Source organism: Dendropsophus ebraccatus, chromosome 9 (genome assembly GCF_027789765.1).
Source record: "Dendropsophus ebraccatus isolate aDenEbr1 chromosome 9, aDenEbr1.pat, whole genome shotgun sequence".
NCBI lineage: Eukaryota > Metazoa > Chordata > Amphibia > Anura > Hylidae > Dendropsophus > Dendropsophus ebraccatus.
Window position 1 is genome coordinate 43,329,264 of NC_091462.1, and position 24,813 is coordinate 43,354,076.

Here is a 24,813-nt window from a genome sequence, read left to right on the forward strand (position 1 = left end):
TTTCAGATCACTTTGAAACAAGCTAGGGAAGCATAACCGTACTACGGGCGTATGTTCGCGGTTTACCCGCATGTTCGCAATCCAGCCGCATGTGTATTTTTCCCACAGCCGTACTTTCAGCCGCACATGTACGGCTGCGTACGAACTACGGACGGACTTATACGTAGTGTGAACATAGCTTTAGGCCGTATCCATGTTTTCCCAGACTCCCACCAGTATTCAAATTCCAAATGATCGGACTAAGCATGGTCAAGCTGCGCTCATCTCAAATTAGGAACGATTTCTTGAAGGTGGGGGCGGTTATTTGGCTGGTGCTTACACAGTATTTTGGTAAATATTCTGTTACCAAAACCAGCAGCTGCCGTGCACTCCTCTCCCTGCTATGTCAATGAGACCTGGACGGTTCTATAGAATTGTGATGGGACTGGGAACCCATCCAGGTCACTTGACACAGAGGCGGGAGTGGACACGCTAAGCACATACCTCTCCTGGCTTGTTTTCCTGACTGATCGTCGTCTAACTACTCCCACCACAACTGATTAAAACTTTTTATATGTCTCTGAGGTATTAAAAGTTTTTTTTAATGACAGGTATGCTTTAATGTAGGGGTAGGAACTTTGGCTCTCCAGCTGTTGCATAACTACAACTCCCATCATGCATAGACAGCCAAAGCTAAAGCTTTGTCTGTCCAGGCATGATGGGAGTTGTAGTTTCCAAACAGCTGGAGAGCCAAGGTTCCCTAATCCTGCTTTAAAGTATCCAAACTGTTATACCACACACAAAAAAAGAACACAGCTGTGTTTTGGAAGAAACACAGCTACTTACTTGCAAAAACAGCCCCACCCCTATCCTCAGGTTGTGTATGGTATTGCAGTTCAGCTCCATTCACTTTAAAGGACCAGAGCTGCAAAACCAACACCCAGAGGACAAGAGTCGTGTTGGATCTAGTTTTTCTAAGCCTAGATCAACCTTTAAGAGCAGTATTACTCAACCTGTAGCTCTCTAGCTGTTGAAAGACTACAACTCACTGCATGCATACTGAGAGTTGTAGTTCTGCAACATCTGGAGAGCCACAGGTTGATTAACACTGCCTTAAGATGTTATACTAACAGATATGCCAGATTCACACGTACCAGATCCGCAGTGGCTTTCAAGGCGTGAATTTGCAGCAAAATCTGCCGCAGATCCCTTGCCTGCTAGTTTCTATGAGAATCCATAGCAATCCTGCTGCGAGTATGTAAGTGACAGCCCCTTAAACCACCCGCCAGAGCATATATTACCTTCTCCACACACCAGCTTGTTCTGTGGTTCCTGGCTGGACCTCCTGATCAGCCAATCAGTGCGCTGCCCCGCCACAGATTGGCTGAGTGTGACATCCAAACACCAGGAGCCCCAAAGCAAGCCAAAGCAGGTAATGTATGCTCCGACTGGCGAGAGGTTAAGGGGCAGTGACTTACATACTCTCAGTGGGAATGGTATGGATTCTCATAGAAACTAACAGGCAAGGGATCCGCAGCAAATTTCGCTGCAAATTCACAGCATGAAATCCCCTGCGGATCCGGTATGTGTGAATCTGGCTATATAGTAGTGAGTAACAGTATCATTCCATGTAGCAGCAAATATAACCAAGACTTCTCTATTACTGTAGCACACAAGAACGAAACTGTAATACAAGCTACAGCACAAAATTAAAGAACCAAAATGATCATCACTAGCGATGAGCAAACCCTATTGTTCATCATTCAATTACCAATGCCTGAAGAAGTTGGATGCCTGGAAACCATGGACACAGATATAGGCTGTATCTATGTTTTCCAGGACTCCCTTGGACTGCATCCAACTTCTTCAGCCACCGATAACCAAATGCCACACGCTTGGGTTGGCTCATCTCTCATCATCAAATCTACATGAACAAAAACTGACAGCCTAAAACCCCGCAGTCCATTTTTAATGGCAACAGTATTTTATTCCATAACTTCTTACAAGAATACGTCACATATTAAAATGTGGTCAAAAAGAGGAGGAGAATCTTTTATGCACGGTATATGGAACAAATGTGATGTAGAACTTCCTCTCACCGCACCCTCTACTTATGTCAGACACAAAAAAAGTAGGTTTCAGGACTTTGCATAAAGGGACAAATAACAAAAGGAACCTTCAAAACGGCACAGACTCAAACTGAAAAAAACGGATAACATGAAACAAATCAAAAAAAGTAACAATGGTAGGTTTATCTGAAGAGTCCCAGCCACTTTAACTTAGTATTACTAATGTCCATCTGCATAGCACTCTCATACCAACTACTTGAGGAGTCGGATGCATTTACGACTCTGGGTCTGAAATGTGTCAGACCATACTCAGAACTTATTTCCAGGAATCATAGCAGGATTTTGTCATTTAAATAATAAAGTTCACAACTTTTTAACAGGCATGGAGCATCTCCTCCTTTGCTACCTATTGGATGTAGGGTAAAAAAAAACAAAACAAAAACAAAAAAAAAAACAGATGGGAGAGAGTAAGTTATTGATGGATGGTATTTGCTCCTCTGCTGATGATTATTTTAGTCACCAGGGTTTATTGTAGCATGGAACTCTACTAGTGCCAGGAACTCAATGGCATTTTAGGGCTTTGTTTTCAACCTCAAAAGAACATTAATCCCTTTAATTTTTACTATAAAAAGTCAGCTGGAAAACCCCCAATATCCAATAGTAACATCCTTGCTGGTCACTCAACTTAGGACATGACAGTACCAAGGGGTTCCCTCTGCCTGTAGGATGGATGATAGCCCTTTGAAACAGAACATGGAACAATCTGAACGGTGTCCATAACAAGAGTCCGAGCAGTGCAGATGCCTCTATGACTGGAGCCAGGGGTGCAGGAGGCATAAAGCGGCCGTAGCGCGCTTCTCGGGCACTAATTCCAACATGGGCAACAGGAAGTCTGCAAAGCAAGAAGCATCCTCCTCAGACCACTCGTATTTTTCCTTCAGGACGTCAGCCAGACCCCACGGCTTTAGCTTTGAAATATGTTTCAGGTCGCCTTTTTTGGTGAAGAATTCCTTGGAGTGTTTGCCGGCTGCGATGAGTTTGCGTGGTATCTGGCCTAAGAGCTCGATGATCAGTGCGATGTGGTCTTCATCCCGGGAGTAGTCCTCACCGGAGTGAGGCTCAAACAAGTAATCTCCTGTGGCCAGCTCAAAGGCCATGCAGGCCGTACTCCAGATATCAGCCGGGGTACTGTACCCTGACCCAATGAGAACTTCCAGGGATCGGTACTGCCTGGTCTGAATGTCCTCCGTGAAGTGTTTGTGCACCCAGCAAGCGTTTCCCAGGTCGGCAACCTTCACTCTTATTTTGTCAGCATTCTGGGGTTCTAGAGGATTTAGGAGGAAGTCAGCGGCTGACAGTTTTCCATCGGCCGTTAGCGCTGCGTCTTGTTCATCTTTCACATCGGGTTCTTTGGGCTCCTCACTGGCGTCTCCTTGTTGGGGGCAGATCTCAGCGTCACCCTGCTCTGGTGGTTCAGTGACGGATGGTGGGCCAGAATCACCATCTGGAGAGACAGCTGTATAATTTTCATCTATTGCACCGGGATGTGGAAAGCTGGGGGACAATGAGCCGGCGTTGGTGAGGCTGTCAGATGAGGACTCGGAGGGAAGGCCATTTAGAGTCAGTTCTGATTCCTTGCTGGGTGTGGGCGAATCTTCCTCCTCTTGGATGGGGGCGCTGTCTTCATCTTCTACTTCCATCCCCACAATCTCTTGCACCCGTTTTTCCAGCAGCTCCGCCTGTCGCTTCTGCTTCTTCTTCAGCTTCTTCTTCTTGTTCTTGGTCAGCTTGGTGGAAGGTTTGGGCGGCGGGGCGGTGCTCACCACAGATCCGGAGGGCGGCGGGGCACCGGAGCGCAGCCATTGGGTAGCATCACAGGCCAGCCTGCGGATGTAGGACTCGTCCACGCACAGCAGGATATTCTCCGGCTTCAGGTCGGTGTGGATGATCTTACACTTGGTGTGCATGTAGTCCAGGCCCTGGAGGACCTGCCGGATGATGCTCCTGACACACGGCAGCGGTAGGCCCTGATAGTTGGACTTGATGATCCACTTGAGCAGGTGATGGCCCAGGACCTCAAACACCATACACACATGGGTGCCATTGGCCCCTGCGATCTTGAAGTCATCGAGGAGCTGGACCACCATGTGGCGGCCGCCGTCGTTGGGGTCGGTGTCTCGGACAGACCTCAGCAGTCGGATCTCATCCTGGGCGGTCTCGGTGTAGTGCTCAGCACTCTTCACCACCTTCAGGGCCACAAACTGCTTGGCCTGGATGTCCCAGCACAGCCACACGGTGGAGAAGTGGCCCCAGCCCAGCTTCCGGATCACGTGGTAGCGGTTGTTGAACAGGTCCCCGATCTGCACCCGGTGATAGCCCCCCTTACAGTAATCGTACGGGTCCTCCTGCTCCTCGTCATCGCTGCCCAGGATCTCCTCCTCCTCTTCCTCCGGCGGCTCTTCGGCAGGAGGATCCGGGGCAGAGTTGCGCCGCTGAGCCGCTTCTGCCGGTTTCTTGGGGATTTTCTTGGCTTTCGCCCGTTTCTTACGAGCCTGCAGCGCCAGGACTTTCCTCTCCATGTTCTCAGCCGGTGAGCAGAAATGACATGCGCGGCGACCTCTCACCTCTGCAACTTTTTCCCGTCCCGCCTAACCGCCGCGCCGTTCTCAGGACACGCCCACTGTCATTTACGTCAGTCACTTCCAGCTCAGGTCACGCCCCTTCCATAGCTTTCCCTTGGTTTATACTCCGCCTAACCGCCGCGCCGTTCTCAGGACACGCCCACTGTGATTTAGTGGCAGAGAGTGGGCGTCGCTTTCAATGCGACACCGGAAGCTGAACGAGCCAATAGCCTCGTTTGTAAACTGATGCTGAGCGGAAGTCAATGGCGGCCACCATGAGAGGCATGGAAACCAGTGTGACGTCTATGGCGGGGACATGGGGATAGAGGTGAGCGCTGTTACTACTGTATGTCACCCTCCCCAACTACTACTCCCATCATGTGTGGTGTGCATAACTCAATATCTCAGTATTTCTCTCTTTTTTTACATGCTGTCCATGTGTATTAACCTATGGCCTTCCAGCTGCTGTAATAGTACAACTCCCATCATGCTATGACAGACTGACTGCCCATCTGGTAACGGTCTGCTAGCCCTGTGACTGAGTAACCAGGCCAGGTGGAGTGGCGCCCCCTTGGTACACAGCATCCAGGATAGATATATATCTATCTATCCAGAGCCCCTCCTCCCTCACTTCATGTTCTTCTCTCTCCTCAGTGACTGATGTGCAGCCATGGCGCTCTCCTCTTCTTCAGCATTCCGGATGTTACATGGCATATTCGCAGTATATAAACCTCCAGGGATGAAATGGAAGTCTATACGGGATACGGTAGAGATGAAGCTGTTACAAGGTATTTCTGCTTTACATGTGTTCACACGTACCGCACCTGCAGCGGATTTCACACTGCAGGAGCCAAAGCGAAATCCGCTGCGGTATGTGGTGCGGTTATTCCCTATGGTCAGATTTTCTGCTGCCCCTCTGCCTTATTAACTAATTGTCTGCCGCTAGTCAGAGGCTCATACATTACCTGCCCACGCTCCGGCTTGTTTCTCGGATCACTGACGGCGCTCAGTTAATTAGTCTGCTCTCCCACCACAACGCACTGATTGGCTGAGAGCCGTCAGTGACCCGGGAGCTGGAGAAACAAGCTGGAGCGTGGGCAGGTAATATATGAGCCTGCACAAGTACCCGACTTGCGGCGGACAGTTAGTTAATAAGGCAGAGGGGCTGCATTCACAGTATCGGGGGACTATAAGCCATGATGCTGCACTGGGGGACGGGAGGGGCACGGGGATGGGTAAATATGAATTCTTTATTATGATTCCACCACCCCCTGCCCCCCCTAGATTTTTCACTGTGTCACAGAATACCCCTTTAATTTCTGCCTCTATCTCTCTCAAACACGCAGCCTGCAGGCATACACACACACACACACACACACACACACACACACCCACCCTGCTGCAGCCATAGCAAGCACTAACACACACACACACACACACACACACCCTGCTGCAGCCATAGCAAGCACTAACACACACACACACACACAGCCTGCTGCAGCCATAGCAAGCACTAACACACACACACACACACAGCCTGCTGCAGCCATAGCAAGCACTAACACACACACACACACAGCCTGCTGCAGCCATAGCACGCACACGGACACAGCCTGCTGCAGCCATAGCACGCACACGGACACAGCCTGCTGCAGCCATAGCACGCACACGGACACAGCCTGCTGCAGCCATAGCACGCACACGGACACAGCCTGCTGCAGCCATAGCACGCACACGGACACAGCCTGCTGCAGCCATAGCACGCACACGGACACAGCCTGCTGCAGCCATAGCACGCACACGGACACAGCCTGCTGCAGCCATAGCACGCACACGGACACAGCCTGCTGCAGCCATAGCACGCACACGGACACAGCCTGCTGCAGCCATAGCACGCACACGGACACAGCCTGCTGCAGCCATAGCACGCACACGGACACAGCCTGCTGCAGCCATAGCACGCACACGGACACAGCCTGCTGCAGCCATAGCAAGCACACGGACACAGCCTGCTGCAGCCATAGCAAGCACACACACACACACACACACACACACCCTGCTGCAGCCATAGCAAGCACTAACACACACACACACACACACACACACCCTGCTGCAGCCATAGCAAGCACTAACACACACACACAGCCTGCTGCAGCCATAGCACGCGCACGGACACAGCCTGCTGCAGCCATAGCACGCGCACGGACACAGCCTGCTGCAGCCATAGCACGCGCACGGACACAGCCTGCTGCAGCCATAGCACGCGCACGGACACAGCCTGCTGCAGCCATAGCACGCGCACGGACACAGCCTGCTGCAGCCATAGCACGCGCACGGACACAGCCTGCTGCAGCCATAGCACGCGCACGGACACAGCCTGCTGCAGCCATAGCACGCGCACGGACACAGCCTGCTGCAGCCATAGCACGCGCACGGACACAGCCTGCTGCAGCCATAGCACGCGCACGGACACAGCCTGCTGCAGCCATAGCACGCGCACGGACACAGCCTGCTGCAGCCATAGCACGCGCACGGACACAGCCTGCTGCAGCCATAGCACGCGCACGGACACAGCCTGCTGCAGCCATAGCACGCGCACGGACACAGCCTGCTGCAGCCATAGCACGCGCACGGACACAGCCTGCTGCAGCCATAGCACGCGCACGGACACAGCCTGCTGCAGCCATAGCACGCGCACGGACACAGCCTGCTGCAGCCATAGCACGCGCACGGACACAGCCTGCTGCAGCCATAGCACGCGCACGGACACAGCCTGCTGCAGCCATAGCACGCGCACGGACACAGCCTGCTGCAGCCATAGCACGCGCACGGACACAGCCTGCTGCAGCCATAGCACGCGCACGGACACAGCCTGCTGCAGCCATAGCACGCGCACGGACACAGCCTGCTGCAGCCATAGCACGCGCACGGACACAGCCTGCTGCAGCCATAGCACGCGCACGGACACAGCCTGCTGCAGCCATAGCACGCGCACGGACACAGCCTGCTGCAGCCATAGCACGCGCACGGACACAGCCTGCTGCAGCCATAGCACGCGCACGGACACAGCCTGCTGCAGCCATAGCACGCGCACGGACACAGCCTGCTGCAGCCATAGCACGCGCACGGACACAGCCTGCTGCAGCCATAGCACGCGCACGGACACAGCCTGCTGCAGCCATAGCACGCGCACGGACACAGCCTGCTGCAGCCATAGCACGCGCACGGACACAGCCTGCTGCAGCCATAGCACGCGCACGGACACAGCCTGCTGCAGCCATAGCACGCGCACGGACACAGCCTGCTGCAGCCATAGCACGCGCACGGACACAGCCTGCTGCAGCCATAGCACGCGCACGGACACAGCCTGCTGCAGCCATAGCACGCGCACGGACACAGCCTGCTGCAGCCATAGCACGCGCACGGACACAGCCTGCTGCAGCCATAGCACGCGCACGGACACAGCCTGCTGCAGCCATAGCACGCGCACGGACACAGCCTGCTGCAGCCATAGCACGCGCACGGACACAGCCTGCTGCAGCCATAGCACGCGCACGGACACAGCCTGCTGCAGCCATAGCACGCGCACGGACACAGCCTGCTGCAGCCATAGCACGCGCACGGACACAGCCTGCTGCAGCCATAGCACGCGCACGGACACAGCCTGCTGCAGCCATAGCACACGCACACACACAGAGCCTGCTGCAGCCATAGCACGCACACACACACACACACAGAGCCTGCTGCAGCCATAGCACGCACACACACACACACACAGAGCCTGCTGCAGCCATAGCACGCACACACACACACACACACAGAGCCTGCTGCAGCCATAGCACGCGCACGGACACAGCCTGCTGCAGCCATAGCACGCGCACGGACACAGCCTGCTGCAGCCATAGCACGCGCACGGACACAGCCTGCTGCAGCCATAGCACGCGCACGGACACAGCCTGCTGCAGCCATAGCACGCGCACGGACACAGCCTGCTGCAGCCATAGCACGCGCACGGACACAGCCTGCTGCAGCCATAGCACGCGCACGGACACAGCCTGCTGCAGCCATAGCACGCGCACGGACACAGCCTGCTGCAGCCATAGCACGCGCACGGACACAGCCTGCTGCAGCCATAGCACGCGCACGGACACAGCCTGCTGCAGCCATAGCACGCGCACGGGCACATGCGGTCTGCTGTGGAGTGTGTGCAGGTAATGTATGAGACGAATACATATAATAGGATCCTTAAATCTCAGTAGATCTCCATCTAAAACTTGATGCAAAAAAGGTAAACTATGCAGTTTGCGGAAGTGTCACTTGTTTATGATGTTTGCAGCACCCCCTCCCAGTATTTTTTTTTTTTTTGCCCAGACACTCCCTTTACGGTAACCACATTGGAGACAGGATGTCATGAGATTTGATGCATTTTTTGGCAAAGTATTCATGCTAAAATCTGAGTCAAATCCAGCCAGTGGGCACAGAGCCTTGAATTTACATGGGTTGTCCAGCGAAAATCTTTTTCTTTCAAATCATCTGATATCAGAAAGTTATATAGATTTGTAATTGACTTCTATAAAAAAAAAATCTTAAGTCTTCCCATACTTATTAGCTGCTGTATGTCATGCAGGAAATGTTTTATTTTCAGTCTGACACAGTGCTCTCTGCTGACACCTCTGGCAGGGACAGGAACTGTCCACAGTAGGAGAGGTTTTCTATAGGGATTCATAGAAAACCGAGACAGAGTTCCTGTCTCGGCCAGAGAGGTCAGCAGAGAGCACTGTGTCAGACTGAAAATAAAACAACATTCCTCGATGACATACAGCAGCTAATAAGTATGGGAAAACTTGCGATTTTCTAATAGGTCAGTTACAAATCTATATAACTTTCTGATATCAGTTGATTAAAAAGATTTTTGCTGGACAACACCTTTAAAGCTTGTGTATTATATGATTAGATAGATGTACAGAATTAATGGTTACTTTGTTCTTTTAGAGCTGAACTCTCTCCAGCAACCACCGCCTCGGCAGAAAATCCTCTTCTTACCACAAAATACTGACAACAGCAGCGGAGGGGAGCTAACCAAAGTTGTCACCTCAGTCCCCGTTCTGGCTGATCATGTACTGGGTTAGTATCACACGCAAGATAATAATACATTTATCTTATCAATATAAATTATATAGCTCATGTTTTTTTGTTTGCCTTAACAGTTAAAGGACCCCGCTTTACTTATCTGAAGGTTGGTGTGGGACACAAGCTGGATACAAAATCATCAGGAGTCTTTGGTGAGTTTGTCATTACTTTAAAGCAAATGTACCAGCAGGTACATCGCTTTAAGATCTTTACATTAATAGACTGGCGCAGGGAGGTCCTTTTTTTGAACCCCCTTTTCCACTCATGGCGCTGGTCCATTCCCGGTCACCAGCCTGGCCTGAAGCTCGGGTGGCGGGCCCATCCACCTCCAGTGTGACGTTCTGCCCTCCCCTCTGTGACGCGGCTCCATTATAATTAAAAGGACAAGGGCTCAGGCTGCCATTAAACATTTACAAGGGATCTGTGGTCCACCACTGCTGCCATTCTGATAGTGCTAAGTCCCTGCTGCTCAGGGCTACATGCTTACATCCCAAATTGCAGGAAATGCCTTGCCATCTATTGGCATTGGTGGTGACTCATCTCCAAAGATTGGCCAAGCAAGCATGAAGAAAAGCATGAAGCTCTGTTCAGAGGGGACCATTGGGACAGCAGCAGTGGGGTTTAGGTTGTTGTTGTGTGTGTGTGTTTTTTTTTTTTTTAACATAAACTTTAACTCCTTAGCGACGTCATGGTGCCGAGGGGGGTGTTCAGAGCGGGGTCCCGCCGGGCCCTTATTAGCCGGCGCGGGTCCCGTTGCCGCGTCGGCTAATTAAGCCTCTAAGTGCAGCTGTCAAACCTGACAGCTGCACTTAGATGCTTAGACCCACACATCCCTGGTGTCTAGTGGGACGGATCCCCCCCCCCCCCCCCCCCCCCCCCCGCTGATCCCGGCTCGGCAATAGATTGCTATGGCCTGCAGCAGGCCATAGCAATCTATGACCGATCTGATCGATCTTTGCTGTGTATATACAAGTCCCCCAGGGGGCTTCTAGTTAAAGTAAAAATAAAAGTAAAAATGTTTTTTTATTAATAAAAAGCCCCCTCCCCTATTAAAGGAGAAGTCCGGCCAAAATTAATTTTTGATATGTTGTTACTTATGAAAAGTTATACAAATTTCTAATGTACATTAATTATGGGAAATGCACATATAGAGCTATTTCCCTTAATTTAGTAGATCAGGAAGTGTTAGAAATATCTCTGAAGAAGTGACGTCACGACCCAGGGTGTAATTCCTATGGAGTGTCCAGCAGGGGGCGCTCTCTATATAGAAGTCTATGGGACTTTATTGTTTCTATGGGTTTCTATGTAATGTAATGTAATGTAGTGTACAGTGCTTTATTGAATGAATACATCTATGGAATACTTTGGGGAGCAAGTGTCCTTGCTCCCCAAAGTATTGCATAAATGTATTCATTCAATACATTCAATACACAGTAAGCCCGCCGATCCGCCGCATTTCCGCCGCATTCCCGCCGATCCGCCACACGCTGATCCGCCGCATTCCCGCCGATCCGGACCATATACATTGAACTACAGCTCCCATCATCTGCTTCTAGTATGAACAGGTGATGGGAGCTGTAGCTGGGTAATGGATATGACATGCCGCCGGGCGCAGGGGGGAGCCGCTCAGTACACAGGAGCGCTCCCCCCTCCTCCTCCTTCCGGGATAACTTCCGCCTATACCAATGCTGAGTCCCTGCCTGGCCGCCGCTCTCCGCTCTCCCCCCCATACATACCGGCTCCCGATGCATCCTGGTGTCCGCGCTGATGCCGGGAGCCGGTATATGTGAGCGGAGAGCGGCGGCCAGGCAGGGAGTCAGCATTGGTATAGGCGGAAGTTATCACGGAAGGAGGAGGAGGAGGGGGGAGCGCTCCTGTGTACTGAGCGGCTCCCCCCTGCGCCCGGCGGCATGTCATATCCCTTACCCAACTACAGCTCCCATCACCTGTTCATACTAGAAGCAGATGATGGGAGCTGTAGTTCAATGTATATGGTCCGGATCGGCGGGAATGCGGCGGATCAGCGTGTGGCGGATCGGCGGAAATGCGGCGGATCGGCGGGCTTACTGTGTATTGAATGAATACATTTATGCAATACTTTGGGGAGCAAGGACACTTGCTCCCCAAAGTATTCCATAGATGTATTCATTCAATAAAGCACTGTACACTACATTACATTACATTACATAGAAACCCATAGAAACAATAAAGTCCCATAGACTTCTATATAGAGAGCGCCCCCTGCTGGACACTCCATAGGAATTACACCCTGGGTCGTGACGTCACTTCTTCAGAGATATTTCTAACACTTCCTGATCTACTAAATTAAGGGAAATAGCTCTATATGTGCATTTCCCATAATTAATGTACATTAGAAATTTGTATAACTTTTCATAAGTAACAACATATCAAAAATTAATTTTGGCCGGACTTCTCCTTTAAAAGTCCAAATAACCCCCCTTTTCCCATTTTATAAATATAAATAAACATATTTAGTATCGCCGCATGCGTAATTGCCCAAACTATTAATCACATTCCTGATCTCGCACTGTAAACGGCGTAAGCGCCAAAAATTCCAAAGTGCAAAATTGCGCATTTTTGGTCGCATCAAATCCAGAAAAATTGTAATAAAAAGTTATCAAAAAGTCGCATATGCGCAATCAAGGTACCGATAGAAAGAACACATCATGGCGCAAAAAATGACACCTGACACAGCCCCATAGACCAAAGGATAAAAGCGCTATGAGCCTGGGAATAGAGCGATTTTAAGGAACATATATTTGTTAACAATGGTTTGAATTTTTTACAAGCCATCACATAATATAAAAGTTATACATGTTACATATCGTTGTAATCGTAACGACTTGAGGAACATGCATAACAAGTCAGTTTTACCATAGGGCGAACGGCGTAAATGCAAAACTCTCCGAAATCAATACAAATTCCTTTTTTTTTTTTTTTTTTCAATTTGACAGCGCAAATTATTTTTTTCCAGTTTCGCAGCATATGTTATGGAAAAATAATGCCTGCCATTGCAAAGTACAATTGGTTTAGCAAAAAATAAGGGCTCATGTGGATCTCTAGGTGAGAAAATGCAAGCGCTATGGACTTTTAAACAAAGGGGAAAAAGCAAAAGTGGGGGGACTTCTAGTATAAGTATACAGATCTCTCATTGAGATCTTTGATGTATAGTAATACAGCAAAGATCAATGAGATCGGCACTCGGATGCTTTCGGCTGCTGCCGAGACCCGGCAGGCACCAGTAACGTTCCGGAGGAGTGATCTCCCCCACTAGACACCAGGGAAGTGCTGCATCCGATTACTGTATTAGCGGGCACGGCGATCAGACCGTGCCCGCTAATACCCGCGGTCCCGGGCTACAAGCGACATCCGGGACCGCGGCCCTGCTCTGAACACCTCTTACGGGCGCATGCGTCCTTAAGAGGTTAAAGGAGTAGTGCGGTGCTACACAATTATTCACTAAATAACACACATTACAAAGTTATACAACTTTATGTTAATGAATGGCCCCCTTCCCAATGTTCCCCCCCCCGTTTGCGACTATCATGAGTATAGCTAGACTGTAGTCAGTACCTGCTTTAACCCGCACTGAATTACTATATGGAATTACTGATATTGGTAGCATAGACATTGCTCGATAGTGCCTAGCAGCACCGAGCGCCAAATCAGTAACAAGATTACTATATTTATGACTATATGTGTGTGTGGATGTTACCACTCTCCGTATACTGAGTACCTGTGAAGCTGTGTGTGTGATACCACTCTTTGTGTGTTGGACATTTGTATAGTTAAAGCAGCAGGCTATTTTGGCACATCAAGCCACTTTTCAGTTTTCCTATACTGAAAGCTATCACTGTATTTGACTGCTGATTTTAAATACACTCACTACAGCGTAGTCTCGATATGTAAAATATAATACATAGAGACACATATCTATACATAGACACATATCTATACATAACGGTTGAGTGGACCTAAATATAAGAGCTCTCTCATCACACTAGAATTACAATCCGAACCACATTAACTGCTTTCCCTACACCTCTGTTTTGTTTTAAATTCACTATTTTTCATACTGTTATATTGGATATTAAAAGTTAAGTTTTAAATATCATTTTGATCTTCATAGCCTGAGGCTGTTGTTTGTTAAAAATGATGTAATCTTCGGGAGGCCGGCCGAACCACTGCAGCCGTCCCTCATGCCGCCCCCCCCTCTGCGGCATCATCAGCTGCTCAGCCGCGATTGGCTGAGCATAACTGTGCTCAGCCAATCGCGGCTGAGCAGCTGATGACGCTGCAGAGGGGGGCCCGTTATGAAGGAGGGCTGGTACGGTCCGGCCGGCCTCCCGAAGACGACGTCATTGTCCCCAAGATGGCGGCCGGGGTCGACACAAAACAGGTGAGTATAGAGCACTACACTTCCGGGTCTAGCATGGGTGGGGGGGGAACACGGGGAAGGGGGCCATTCACTAACATAACATACATTACATTGTATGTTGTATGTATACATTACATTGTATGTTGTATGTATAACTTTGTAATGTGTGTTATTTAGTGAATAATTGTTTAGCGCCACACTACCCCTTTAAATCCTATTCTCTATCCATGGAATAGGGGATAACTAGCTGATCAGTGGAAGTCTGACCGCTAGCTATTCACCTCCATGCATGTTCTGGAACTGATGCCAAACAAATTTGCTTAACATTGATCTTTATTAATATGTGTTGTGATCTTTTCTTTTTTCAGTGCTTGGAATCGGGAATGGTAACAAACTCCTTACTGACATGTATGAAAAGCATTATACCAAGGTATGATATAGTTTTGTGTGTAGTTACAATACCTCTAACATACAGTCACTGTCAGATTTTAGAAGTGCATTTATTTTACCTTTGCAGCATTGTTTTATAATGTTTTCTATTACGAACAAATCTCTTATAGTTCTCTTTTATTTCCAAGGACTATACTGTGTCTGGAATGTTTGGTAAAGCTACAGATGATTTTTCAGACGTCGGAAAAGTTATTGAGAAGACCACATACAGTGAGTGTCAATAAGACTGAATAAAAGCTCAGAATTGTTCCGTATTGGATTTAGCAGGAAACAAAACCCTTTAGACTTTCTAGGATGCAAAAACTCTGAGGGTGTTCACAAGAGTTACAACACACCCTTGGTCCTGCGCAGGTCACGGTATCAGTCTTCCAGTATCTTTGTTATGTGTAGGTACAGCATCTCTGAGAACATTTGCCCTGTGTCTTCATTTTGCTGGTTGGGTTTCTTGGCTGGGTTCACACTAAGTTTTTGCAAAAAACGGATGAAAAACTGATGAAAAAAACGGATGCAACTTTGTGCATCTGTTTTGATCAGTTTTTCCATTGACTTTTATTATAAAAAAAGGATCAAAACGGATCAGTTTTTTTTTAGCATACAAAAAAAGTGGTCGACCTTATTTTTGTGTCCGTTAAAAAAAAAACGGATTCGTTTTGATCCGTTTTTTTTTGTAATGGAAGTCAATGGAAAAACGGTTGCACACCATTGCATCCATTTTTTTAATCAGTTTTTCATCCGTTTTTTGCAAACACGTAGTGTGAACCCATCCTTAGCTGTGTGTAAAGCTGGCCATACACCTTCAACAATGGTTCAACCTAAATATACATAAAGATATATACAAGCAGATTGCCCAGTCCCCACTCACAAACTTAGGCTTTGTTCACACACCGCATATGTTCGTAAAACCACGGCCGTTGTACAACAGTTGTGATTTATACAGAAATATACATCCATTGCTGCGTAGGAATCCCGGCCGGATCGTATACACATAGTATACACTCCAGCTGGGATCTCTTGAGGCTCCTCAAACAACTGACATGTCAGTTTTCTGTGGCCGCTATTCATTGAATAGCAGCCGTAGAAATCCATGTCAGTGCACACAGTGGAGCGAGTGGCTCCCGCATCAGAACACTGCGGCCGAAAAGACCATCAGTACCGGCCGGGATGATCTCTTCAGAGGCCGGCCGTTCCATGGCCTCAAACTGGAAGGGCCCTATACGAAATATCTCATATAGGGCCCTTCCAGTTTAGGTTTATGAGTGGTGGCAATCTGTTATCTTTGTTTATTTAGGCTGATTTTTGGATGCTTTTTCATTCATATCTCTAGGATGGCATTGCTTTTCAATATGGCTTGTTGAATTAAATAACCTGACACCAGCATTTTATTACTTAATGGTGCGTTCACACCTACAGGATCTGCAGCTGATTTTCTGCAGCAGATTTCAGTTAAATAACTGAACACAGCATCAGAACGCACCCTAAGAGGTTTTCTTTTAGTTTCTTTTGTGCGACTGCAGCGGATCCAGGGAATGTATTCTTAAATACACTCTGTAGTGATGGATCTCTCCGCATAGATCATACTTTGGCTATTATTTTAGTACTTTGTGTTTAATGTTATGTGAATAAATTGGAAATGGTGTTTAATCCATTTATTTATTCTATCTCCTAACAGAACACATTACAAGAGAGAGATTGGAGCAGGTTTTGGCCATGCTTCAGGGGGCTAACCGAAAGGCAATGCTCATGTACGTGAGTTTACAGTTTACGAAAATAGTTTTGTTTTTTTTGGTTTTGGGTGCACATATACAACACTACCCCTTTTCCACTTTTGCAGTAATAGTATTTTTTAAAAAGTCATTCCTGGAAATGACCATGCTATTACAGTGCAGTAAGGGCGCGTTGCTTCATCACATATTTCCAGTTTTGTACTATACAGCTAACAGGATGGGTCCACACGTACAGGATCTGCGGCAGATTTGAAGTTGTGAATTCAAAGCAAATCTGCTGCAGATCCTGTATGTGTAAACCCACCCTTAGGGTAGGAACATACTTGCCGGATCCGCAGCGAGTCTTCTCGTTGCGTATTTTCAGCTAGACTCGCTGCGGATCCCAGCCCTATACTGTCAATGAGAGACAAACTCGCAGCAGGGGTGTACATCACTGCTGTGAGTTAGTCCGCAGCCGGCCCCGTTAACCCCCCAGCCGCTGGACACTATACATTACAGGGTCCCCGCTCCTGCTTGCTTCGGCACTTCAGCGGTGTGTTCACGTCCCGCTCGGCCAAACAGTGCGCTGCCCCGCCGCATCGCACTGATTGGCCGAGTGGGACGTGCCGGAAGCCACAAGCAAGCAGGAGCGGGGACCCGGTAATGTATAGTGTCCAGCAGCTGGGGACAAACTCGCAGCAGGGATGTACATCCCTGCTGCGAGTTTGTCTCCCATTGAGAGTATAGGGCCGGGATCCGCAGCGAGTCTCGCTTAGGGATGTCACGATACCAGAATTTTGAGTTCAATACCAATACCAGCTTTCTTATTTCGATACTCGATACTAAATAAAGTTTGGAAAACAAATATGTAAAAATACAAATATAATATTTTTTTTTTTTTAAAAAAGGGAACAGGGATTATTAGAACCTTTATTATGATTATTGTTTTTTTAATTTAAACTTTTTTTAAACACTTTTTAATTCCTCTCTACCTCGCAGCATACCTCCCTGTGCACAACTCCCACTATACCTTCTTATGCACTACAACTCCCAGCATACCTTCTTGTGGTGATTTGTAGTGCACAAGTGGTTATACTGGGAGTTGTGGTGCATAAGAAGGTATGCTGGGAGTTGTAGTACACAAGGAGGTATGCTGGGAGTTGTAGTACACAAAGAGGTATGCTGGGATGTTTTGTCGGGAGGCTGCTGCTGCACAACTGCAACTCCCAGCATACCTCCTTGTGCACTACAACTCCAGCATACCTCCTTGTGCACTACAACTCCCAGCATACCTCCTTGTGCACTACAACTCCAGCATACCTCCTTGTGCACTAAAACCCTCAGCATACCTCCTTGTGCACTACAAATCCCCACAATTCCTCCTTGTGTGCAACTCCCCACAAGAAGGTGTGCTGGGAGTTGTAGTGCACAAGAAGGTATGCTGGGAGTTGAAGTGCACAAGGAGGTATGCTGGGAGTTGCAGTTGTGCAGCAGCAACCTCCTGACAACTTCCAGCAGCACAACTTCTTGTGCACTACAACCCCAGCATACCTCATTGTGCACAAAGAGGTATGCTGGGGGTTGTAGTGCACAATGAGGTATGCTGGGGGTTGTAGTGCACAAGGAGGTATGCTGCTGGGAGTTGTAGTGCATTAGCAGCCTCCTAACACAACAACTCCCAGCAGCATACCTCCTTGTGCACTGCAACTCCCCACAAGAAGGTATGCTGGGAGTTGTAGTGGACACAGAGGTATGCTGGGAGTTGTTGTGTCAGGAGGCTGCTAATGCACTACAACTCCCAGCAGCATACCTCCTTGTGCACTACAACCCCCAGCATACCTTTGTGCCCAAGGAGGTATGCTGAGAGTTGTAGTGCACAAGGTGGTGTGCTGCTGGGAGTTGTAGTGCATTAGCAGCTTCCTGACACAAAAACTCCCAGCATACCTCCTTGTGCACAACAACTCCTCACAAGAAGGTATGCTGGGAGTTGCTGTGCCACTGTACCGGAGGACCCCGAGGGAAGGGGGGGGGCAGGATTGTGGACACCGGAGGGTGCAAGGGACCGCATTGCAGGTCCTGGGGGTGGTGCGGTGCGGGGGACCCGGCTGCAGCAGCGGGAACTGGTGGGTACGGGGGACCCGGCTGCAGCAGTGGGTCCTGAGTGGGGGGGGAATAGTTAAATGACTGCCGCCCGCGAGGTCGCGGGCCGAAGTCATTAGCAGTGGGGGCCGCTCCATATGCAGCAGACTCCTGCTGCATATGGAGCGGCTCAGGAGGTGTTAATGCCGCTGTCAGGTGTGACAGCGGCATCTACCCTGTAAAATAGCCGACACTAGCGATCGCTATGTGACGGCTATTTAAATTTGGCGCCACCAAGAGCGGAGAGCGCGCGGGCGGAGGAGGGGACACCAGGGGGCAGGGGGCGGCACACAGAGAACATGGCTGGCGCTCAGGTAGCCGCCGGCCGTGTTCTCTGCATTATACTTATGCGTTATTAGGCAGTTTAACATAAAGTATCGATACCAGGAAATCCTGGTACCGAACCTGCCCGAAATATCGATAGTAGTAGTTTCGGTGCATCGTGCATCACTAGTCTCGCTACAAATACGCAGCGAGGGGACTAGCTGCGGATCCGGCAAGTGTTTTATTGTGTGTGTTATTGTGGTCCTCATATTGCAACCAAAACCAGGAGTGGATTAAAAACACAGAAAGGCTCTGTTCACACAATATTGAAATTGAGTGGATGGCCCCCATATAACTAACGGCTATTATTTCAATATAACAGCCGTTGTTTTAAAATAACAGCAAATATTTGCCATTAAATGGCGGCCATCCACTCAATTTCAACATTGTGTGAACAGAGCCTTTCTGTGTTTTTAATCCACTCCTGGTTTTGGTTGCAATATGAGGACCACAATACTGACTGAAATATACGTAGTGTGAATCCAGCCTTAAATTGTACCAACCTTTTGCAACTTCCGGAAATTGCATCTACCGTAAGTTCCATGGGCTCCATTATAATTTTGACAGATGCAACTTTTGCATTGAGAGTGGAGATGAGCGGGCAGATCGAGTGCTGCTAAGTTCTTCTGCCCCTTTATTCTAGCTATATGGGGGGTTTCAGCACCAAGAACCCCACTAATACAAACTTCTGACACAAGGCTATAAAATGTCAGAATTTTGTTATGACAGGCACGCTTTAAAGCAATACTGTATCCACCCACCCCCACCCCCAAACTACTGGTATCTTCCGTTTAAAGGAGAAGACTGGCGAAATTTTTTTATACAAATCACCAATATACACTTATTACAGGAAATGCTTATAAAGTGCTTTTTTCCCTGCACTTACTACTGCATCAAGGCTTCACCTCCTGGATAACATGGTGATGTCACGACCCGACTCCCAGAGCTGTGCGGGCTGTGGCTGCTGGAGAGGATGATGGCAGGGGGGCACTGAGGGAAACAGAGCACTGGAGGGACACTGAGCATCCCTCTGCTATCATCCTCTCCAGCAGCCACAGCCCGCACAGCTCTGGGAGTCGGGTCGTGACATCACTATTTTATCCAGACTTTCTCGGACTTTCCTTTATGACCTGTTCCCTGTGTATAGTCTGTTGCTGGCTTTGGCTTAAAAAAATCTGTCAGATAAATCTCTGTGTAAACGCACCATGAGTTTGTTCAGTTCTGGATATTTTGGTCTTATAATTTGGACCTGGATCATTCCTAAAGCCAAAATAAGATGTCCCATTTATGAGTGTCCACTTTTCTGCAATGCAGAACAGGATTACTGGTCCAAGAAGTTGTTTGACAAAACAAGTTTGTGCAAAGTGACAAAAAAAATATATAATTGGCCGTATGTTTTTGTTTTTAGGCACAGTCATGTGGACCTAAAGAGTCAGGAGGCATATGAGATGGCGGTACAAGGCACTCTCCGGCCCATGGTGAAATCTCCACCTCTCGTACTTGGATTACGATGTACTGCATTTTCCCCACCCAGCTTCACATTAGGTAAGATTCCCTTAATGAATATTTTCATGTGGGTTATTGTTTTCTGTCTAATGCATAGGGTCCTCATATAGACTATATTAGAGTTGTCATGCATGGACAGCCACCTACTTTCTGCAAAACTTTAAAAAGAGACTTTTTTTCTATTACTAAGATGGGTAATACCAGTGTAAACTAAGCTTATATATATATATATTTTCTTTCTTTATTCAGAGATCCAGTGCATGCATGAGACCCAGCAATATCTTCGCAAGTTAGTCCATGAAGTTGGATTAGAACTAAGATCCTCTGCAGTCTGCACCAAGGTGCGACGCATACGGGATGGTCCATTTACTTTAGACTGTGCCTTGACACATGGACACTGGGATCTGAACAGCATCACCAATGCGATTAAAGAATGCAGACCTATAGCTACAGAATTATGCAAAGATGGCGCCGGTCTGACGTGGGAGAAGCTTGATGAAGAAGATGCATTGGATATTGAAGGGAGGAATTTACAGTGATATGGATTGGTTATAACCCATAATGCCCTTAGGCATTGTTCATATCTAGTGATCTGTAAATACAGTGGAATACGCTGCACAATAGAACACTTCTATTTTCTAAAGAAGGAAACATTCATCTTTATTGTTTGACCATTTGCCTGAGCCCCTGTTGGTTTAATGGGACAATTATAGTTGGGCAAAGTGCGCATCTTTACATCCTCATTGTGATTTTATTTAACTGTTATTAATGTCACTGTCAAACTCTTAGATCTACATATAAGAATACTAACACCAGACTGTTGTGCCAGACCATCTTTTATTATTACATGAATAATATAGAACATACCAGAGGTTGTAAATGTCAGTCACTCTTTTGGCAACATTAAAGGGAATGTGTCACTTTTACTGATTATAGTCAGATACAAAAATGTATTCTTTTATTCCAATCTGTTTCTATTTTCTAACTAATTTTTTTTTTATTTCACTTTTTGTACATTATTATGGGAGTGGCCGTATTTCCTGGGCTATATTTACAGCATTTAGTGACATGCTTTACAGCAAGCCTCATGGACATACATGACAATAGAGAGAGTATGTCCCCTTGAGATGAATTTGAGCTTTGAAGAGGTCATTCCACATGTTGCTGCTATTATCTCCTCTATCTACTGGTGTCTGCACAGCTGGTTCAGTACAGTCCTGTAAAGATATAAACACTTTCAATGCTCCTGCCACCTGGGGGTCCCAGGGGTTAGGCTGCCATCAATCAGCTTGTTATACCCTTGTCCCCAGGTGTCAAACTCAGGCCCTCCAGCTGTTACAGCACTACAATTCCCATCATGCCTGGACAGCCAAAGCTTTCTATCAGCTGGAGGGCCTGAGTTTGACAACAGTGCGGCCTGTTTTTAATAACTTCTGCAATACCCCTTTGATAATAAGAAGAAACGTAGACATGAAATCCAGGAGCACAGCCGTTCCCTCATTCTGCCACCAGGTGGCGCTGGTGCCTCCAATAATCAGTTGTACTTGCTGATGTCATCACCGGCCGCAAACCTGCTTTGGTTCCCGCACTATGTAGAGGGGTCAAAAGGCTTTGTTGGAATTGAAAGGGAGAAGCCTTTTATGTTTAGAGAAGTGACTATTCCAGCGTAAGGAGACACACGGTGTATACAACCGAGCCTCTATAATTATTTATTCCGTCCATATTCCATATCAGCAGCTATTCCCTGGAATGCCGGGAATCGTAGTTTCTTATCACAAAGGAACGAGACCTGGCGTACGTTTAGAACTACAATTCCCATGATTCAAAATACAGCGAACGGCTTTCGTTAGGTACTGCAGGTCTTGATCACGTGCTGTTTTGAGCCAGCCAATGAGAGAGAAGTGGGCGGGGAGAAGCAGTCAGTAATACGTTGCTGCAGGGTAGTATAGTGTCTGGGCTGGGTGAATGAACAAGGAGCTGCGGGGGATAGAAATCACTGGTGAATGAATGGCGTGCGTGGGCCGGGCCGTGCATTATACACGCGCTCACGTTTCCTCTCTGCTGTCTGGAAGGAAGAAGGGAGTTTATTTCATATATTGTGTGATTCATCATTAGGCTGCAGTCTATGGAGTTACCTGAGGCGGAGAAGCTCCACTTACTCATTGTATAGGAATACACCACATACTGTATATATATATATATATATAATAGCCACCATAAAACTGTTACCCATAGCAACCAACTCTATTCCTTACATTGCGCTCAAAATAAAAGCTGTGCTGTGATTGGTTGCTATGGGCAACACAGGGTTTTCTTTTTAGACCAGTTTCCCAACTTGAGGCTCTCCCACTGTTATAAAACTACAACTCCCATGATGCCGGGTGTTTGTGGATATGCAGGACAGCATTTACCAACATGTTTTAGTGATTAAATTATCCAGTGAAAATTTTTACTTTCTGGTTTCAGAAATCTCAAGTCTTCTTGTACTTATCAGCTGCTGTATGTCCTGCAGGAAGTGGTGTATTCTTTTCAGTCTGACACGGTGCGGCCATCTCTGTCCAAGACAAGAACTGTCCAGAGCAGCAGCAAATTCCCATAGAAAACCTATACTATGGACAGTTCCTGTCTTGGACAGAGATGGCAGCACTGTGTCAGACTGAAAAGAATACACCACTTCCTGCAGGACATACAGCAGTTGATAAATACAGGACAACTTGAGATTTTTAAATAGAAGTAAATTACAAAGCCACATAACGATTGGAAACCACTTGAAAGGAAAAGATTTTGCTGGATAACCCCTTTAAAGCTCATTCACTGTTTTCAGCAGTGGGAAAACATGGTTTTGTGAATGAAAACCTAGGTCAGGGATGCAGAAACTCTGGCCCTCCAGCTGTGGCATGACTACAAATCCCATCATGCCTGGACAGCCAAAGCTAACGCTTTGGCTGTCCAGGCATGATGGGAATTGTAGTTTTGCCACAGCTGGAGGGCTGGAGCTTCTCCATCCCTGACCTAGGGGGACATAAATGAGCATTTGTAGAGAGAGCTGTATCGCTATAGCGCCACCTATGAGTGAATTTCTACTAATTTTTATTTAATACATAGCAAGTGGATCATCTGAAGTGCACGTTGTCCGACTGTGGCCTAATCTGAAGTAGACGCATGTGTATTTCATCAGTATTTTTATTTATTTTACCATGTTTTCCATTTCCTGTCTAGAAGACGCCCATCACAAGCTAAAGAACTCCTGGCAGTATTTCATCTGTAATCAGCCTGCTTTTTGGATCCAAATTACGGACATATTCCCATACACTGCCTGTAGCAACCAGTCACTTTCATTTCTCATGTAGGGTGAAATTAAAATGTCCCTGTCACTTAATATATCTTCTGAAATATCATCAGACATGTCAGAAGTTTATGATCACAGCGGGTCTCATTGCTAACACCCACTCTGATCAGAAGATATATCAGGGGAAAGATCTGCTGCGCAAATCTCTCCGGGCCAGCAGCCAGTCCGTCAGAATTCATAATAGAAGTCTAGGAAATTTTGACGTTCTGAGCTGCCGGCCGGGGGGGGAGGAACACACAGCAGATCTTTCCCCCAATATATTGTCTGCGGGTGTCAGCAATAAGACCCGCTGTGATCAATAACTTTTGACATATGTGATGACATTTCAAAAGTAATTTTTAGTGACAGTGTCCATTTTAGGCTACGTGCACTCGGAGCAAAAGTGGCGGAATTGTCCGCGGCAGAATGTCGCCAGCCTCCGTGTCATAATGGCAGTTGATAGGAGGCTTGCGCGCCTCCTCTCTCTGCGCTGAAGAATAAACGTGTTCCATAGACTGTCATTATGACGGAGGCTGGCGGCATTCCGCCACTTTTGCCTTGTGTGCACGTAGCCTAAAGCTGAGCTGTGATTTATTGCTATAGGGAACTTTACTATAATACAACTTAAAGGAGAAGTCCGGCCTCCTCTTCTTTTTTTTTTAATTGTGGGGGGGGGGGGGGGGGGGGAGCCAACATCAGGAACCGACTCATTGACTGGGGTAGGACGCCGCTCCAGTCCCTGACTGGCTGAGCGGCCAGTCCATCAGAGCAGGACGCTGGGACCCCGTGCGGCAAGGAGACAGGTAATGTATATACAGAGAGCGGGGGAGCCGAGCAGGAGCCGAATGGGTTAAGGGGGCAGCTGCATTACATACTCGCAGCTGTCTTTCAGACTGATGTGAGTATGTATTGACAGGGGCCTTCCAGGACCTTTACTTGTAGCGGATCTCACTGCAAAACTCACAGTGAGATTTCCACTGAGAGTCGGTACATGTGAACGTACCCTTAGGGTACAAACACACACGGCTGCAGATACGCAGCAGATACGCAGCAGATTAGATCTAAATAACTGAACACAGTATCAAATCTGCTGCGTATCTGCTGCGTATCTGCTGTGTGTGTTTGTACCCTAAGGGTATAAACCCACACACCGTATAAGCAGCGT

General features: G+C 47.9%; 2 protein-coding genes across 2 annotated transcripts; one reads left to right on the top strand and one right to left on the bottom strand.

The window, feature by feature from the left end:
- Positions 1–1,940: 1,940 nt before the first annotated feature.
- LOC138800920 (SRSF protein kinase 1-like) lies at positions 1,941–4,855 on the bottom strand. The gene has a single exon (XM_069983139.1). The coding sequence runs from the start codon at positions 4,625–4,627 to the stop codon at positions 2,855–2,857; it is 1,773 nt and encodes a 590-aa protein (XP_069839240.1). The 5' UTR covers positions 4,628–4,855; the 3' UTR covers positions 1,941–2,854.
- TRUB2 (TruB pseudouridine synthase family member 2) lies at positions 4,410–21,254 on the top strand. Its single transcript, XM_069983140.1, has 9 exons — positions 4,410–4,997; positions 5,324–5,457; positions 9,662–9,793; positions 9,877–9,951; positions 14,567–14,628; positions 14,777–14,858; positions 16,318–16,390; positions 20,223–20,359; positions 20,570–21,254. Exons 2-9 carry the CDS (start codon positions 5,340–5,342, stop codon positions 20,857–20,859), a joined length of 969 nt encoding a protein of 322 aa, XP_069839241.1. The 5' UTR covers positions 4,410–4,997; positions 5,324–5,339; the 3' UTR covers positions 20,860–21,254.
- Positions 21,255–24,813: the final 3,559 nt, after the last annotated feature.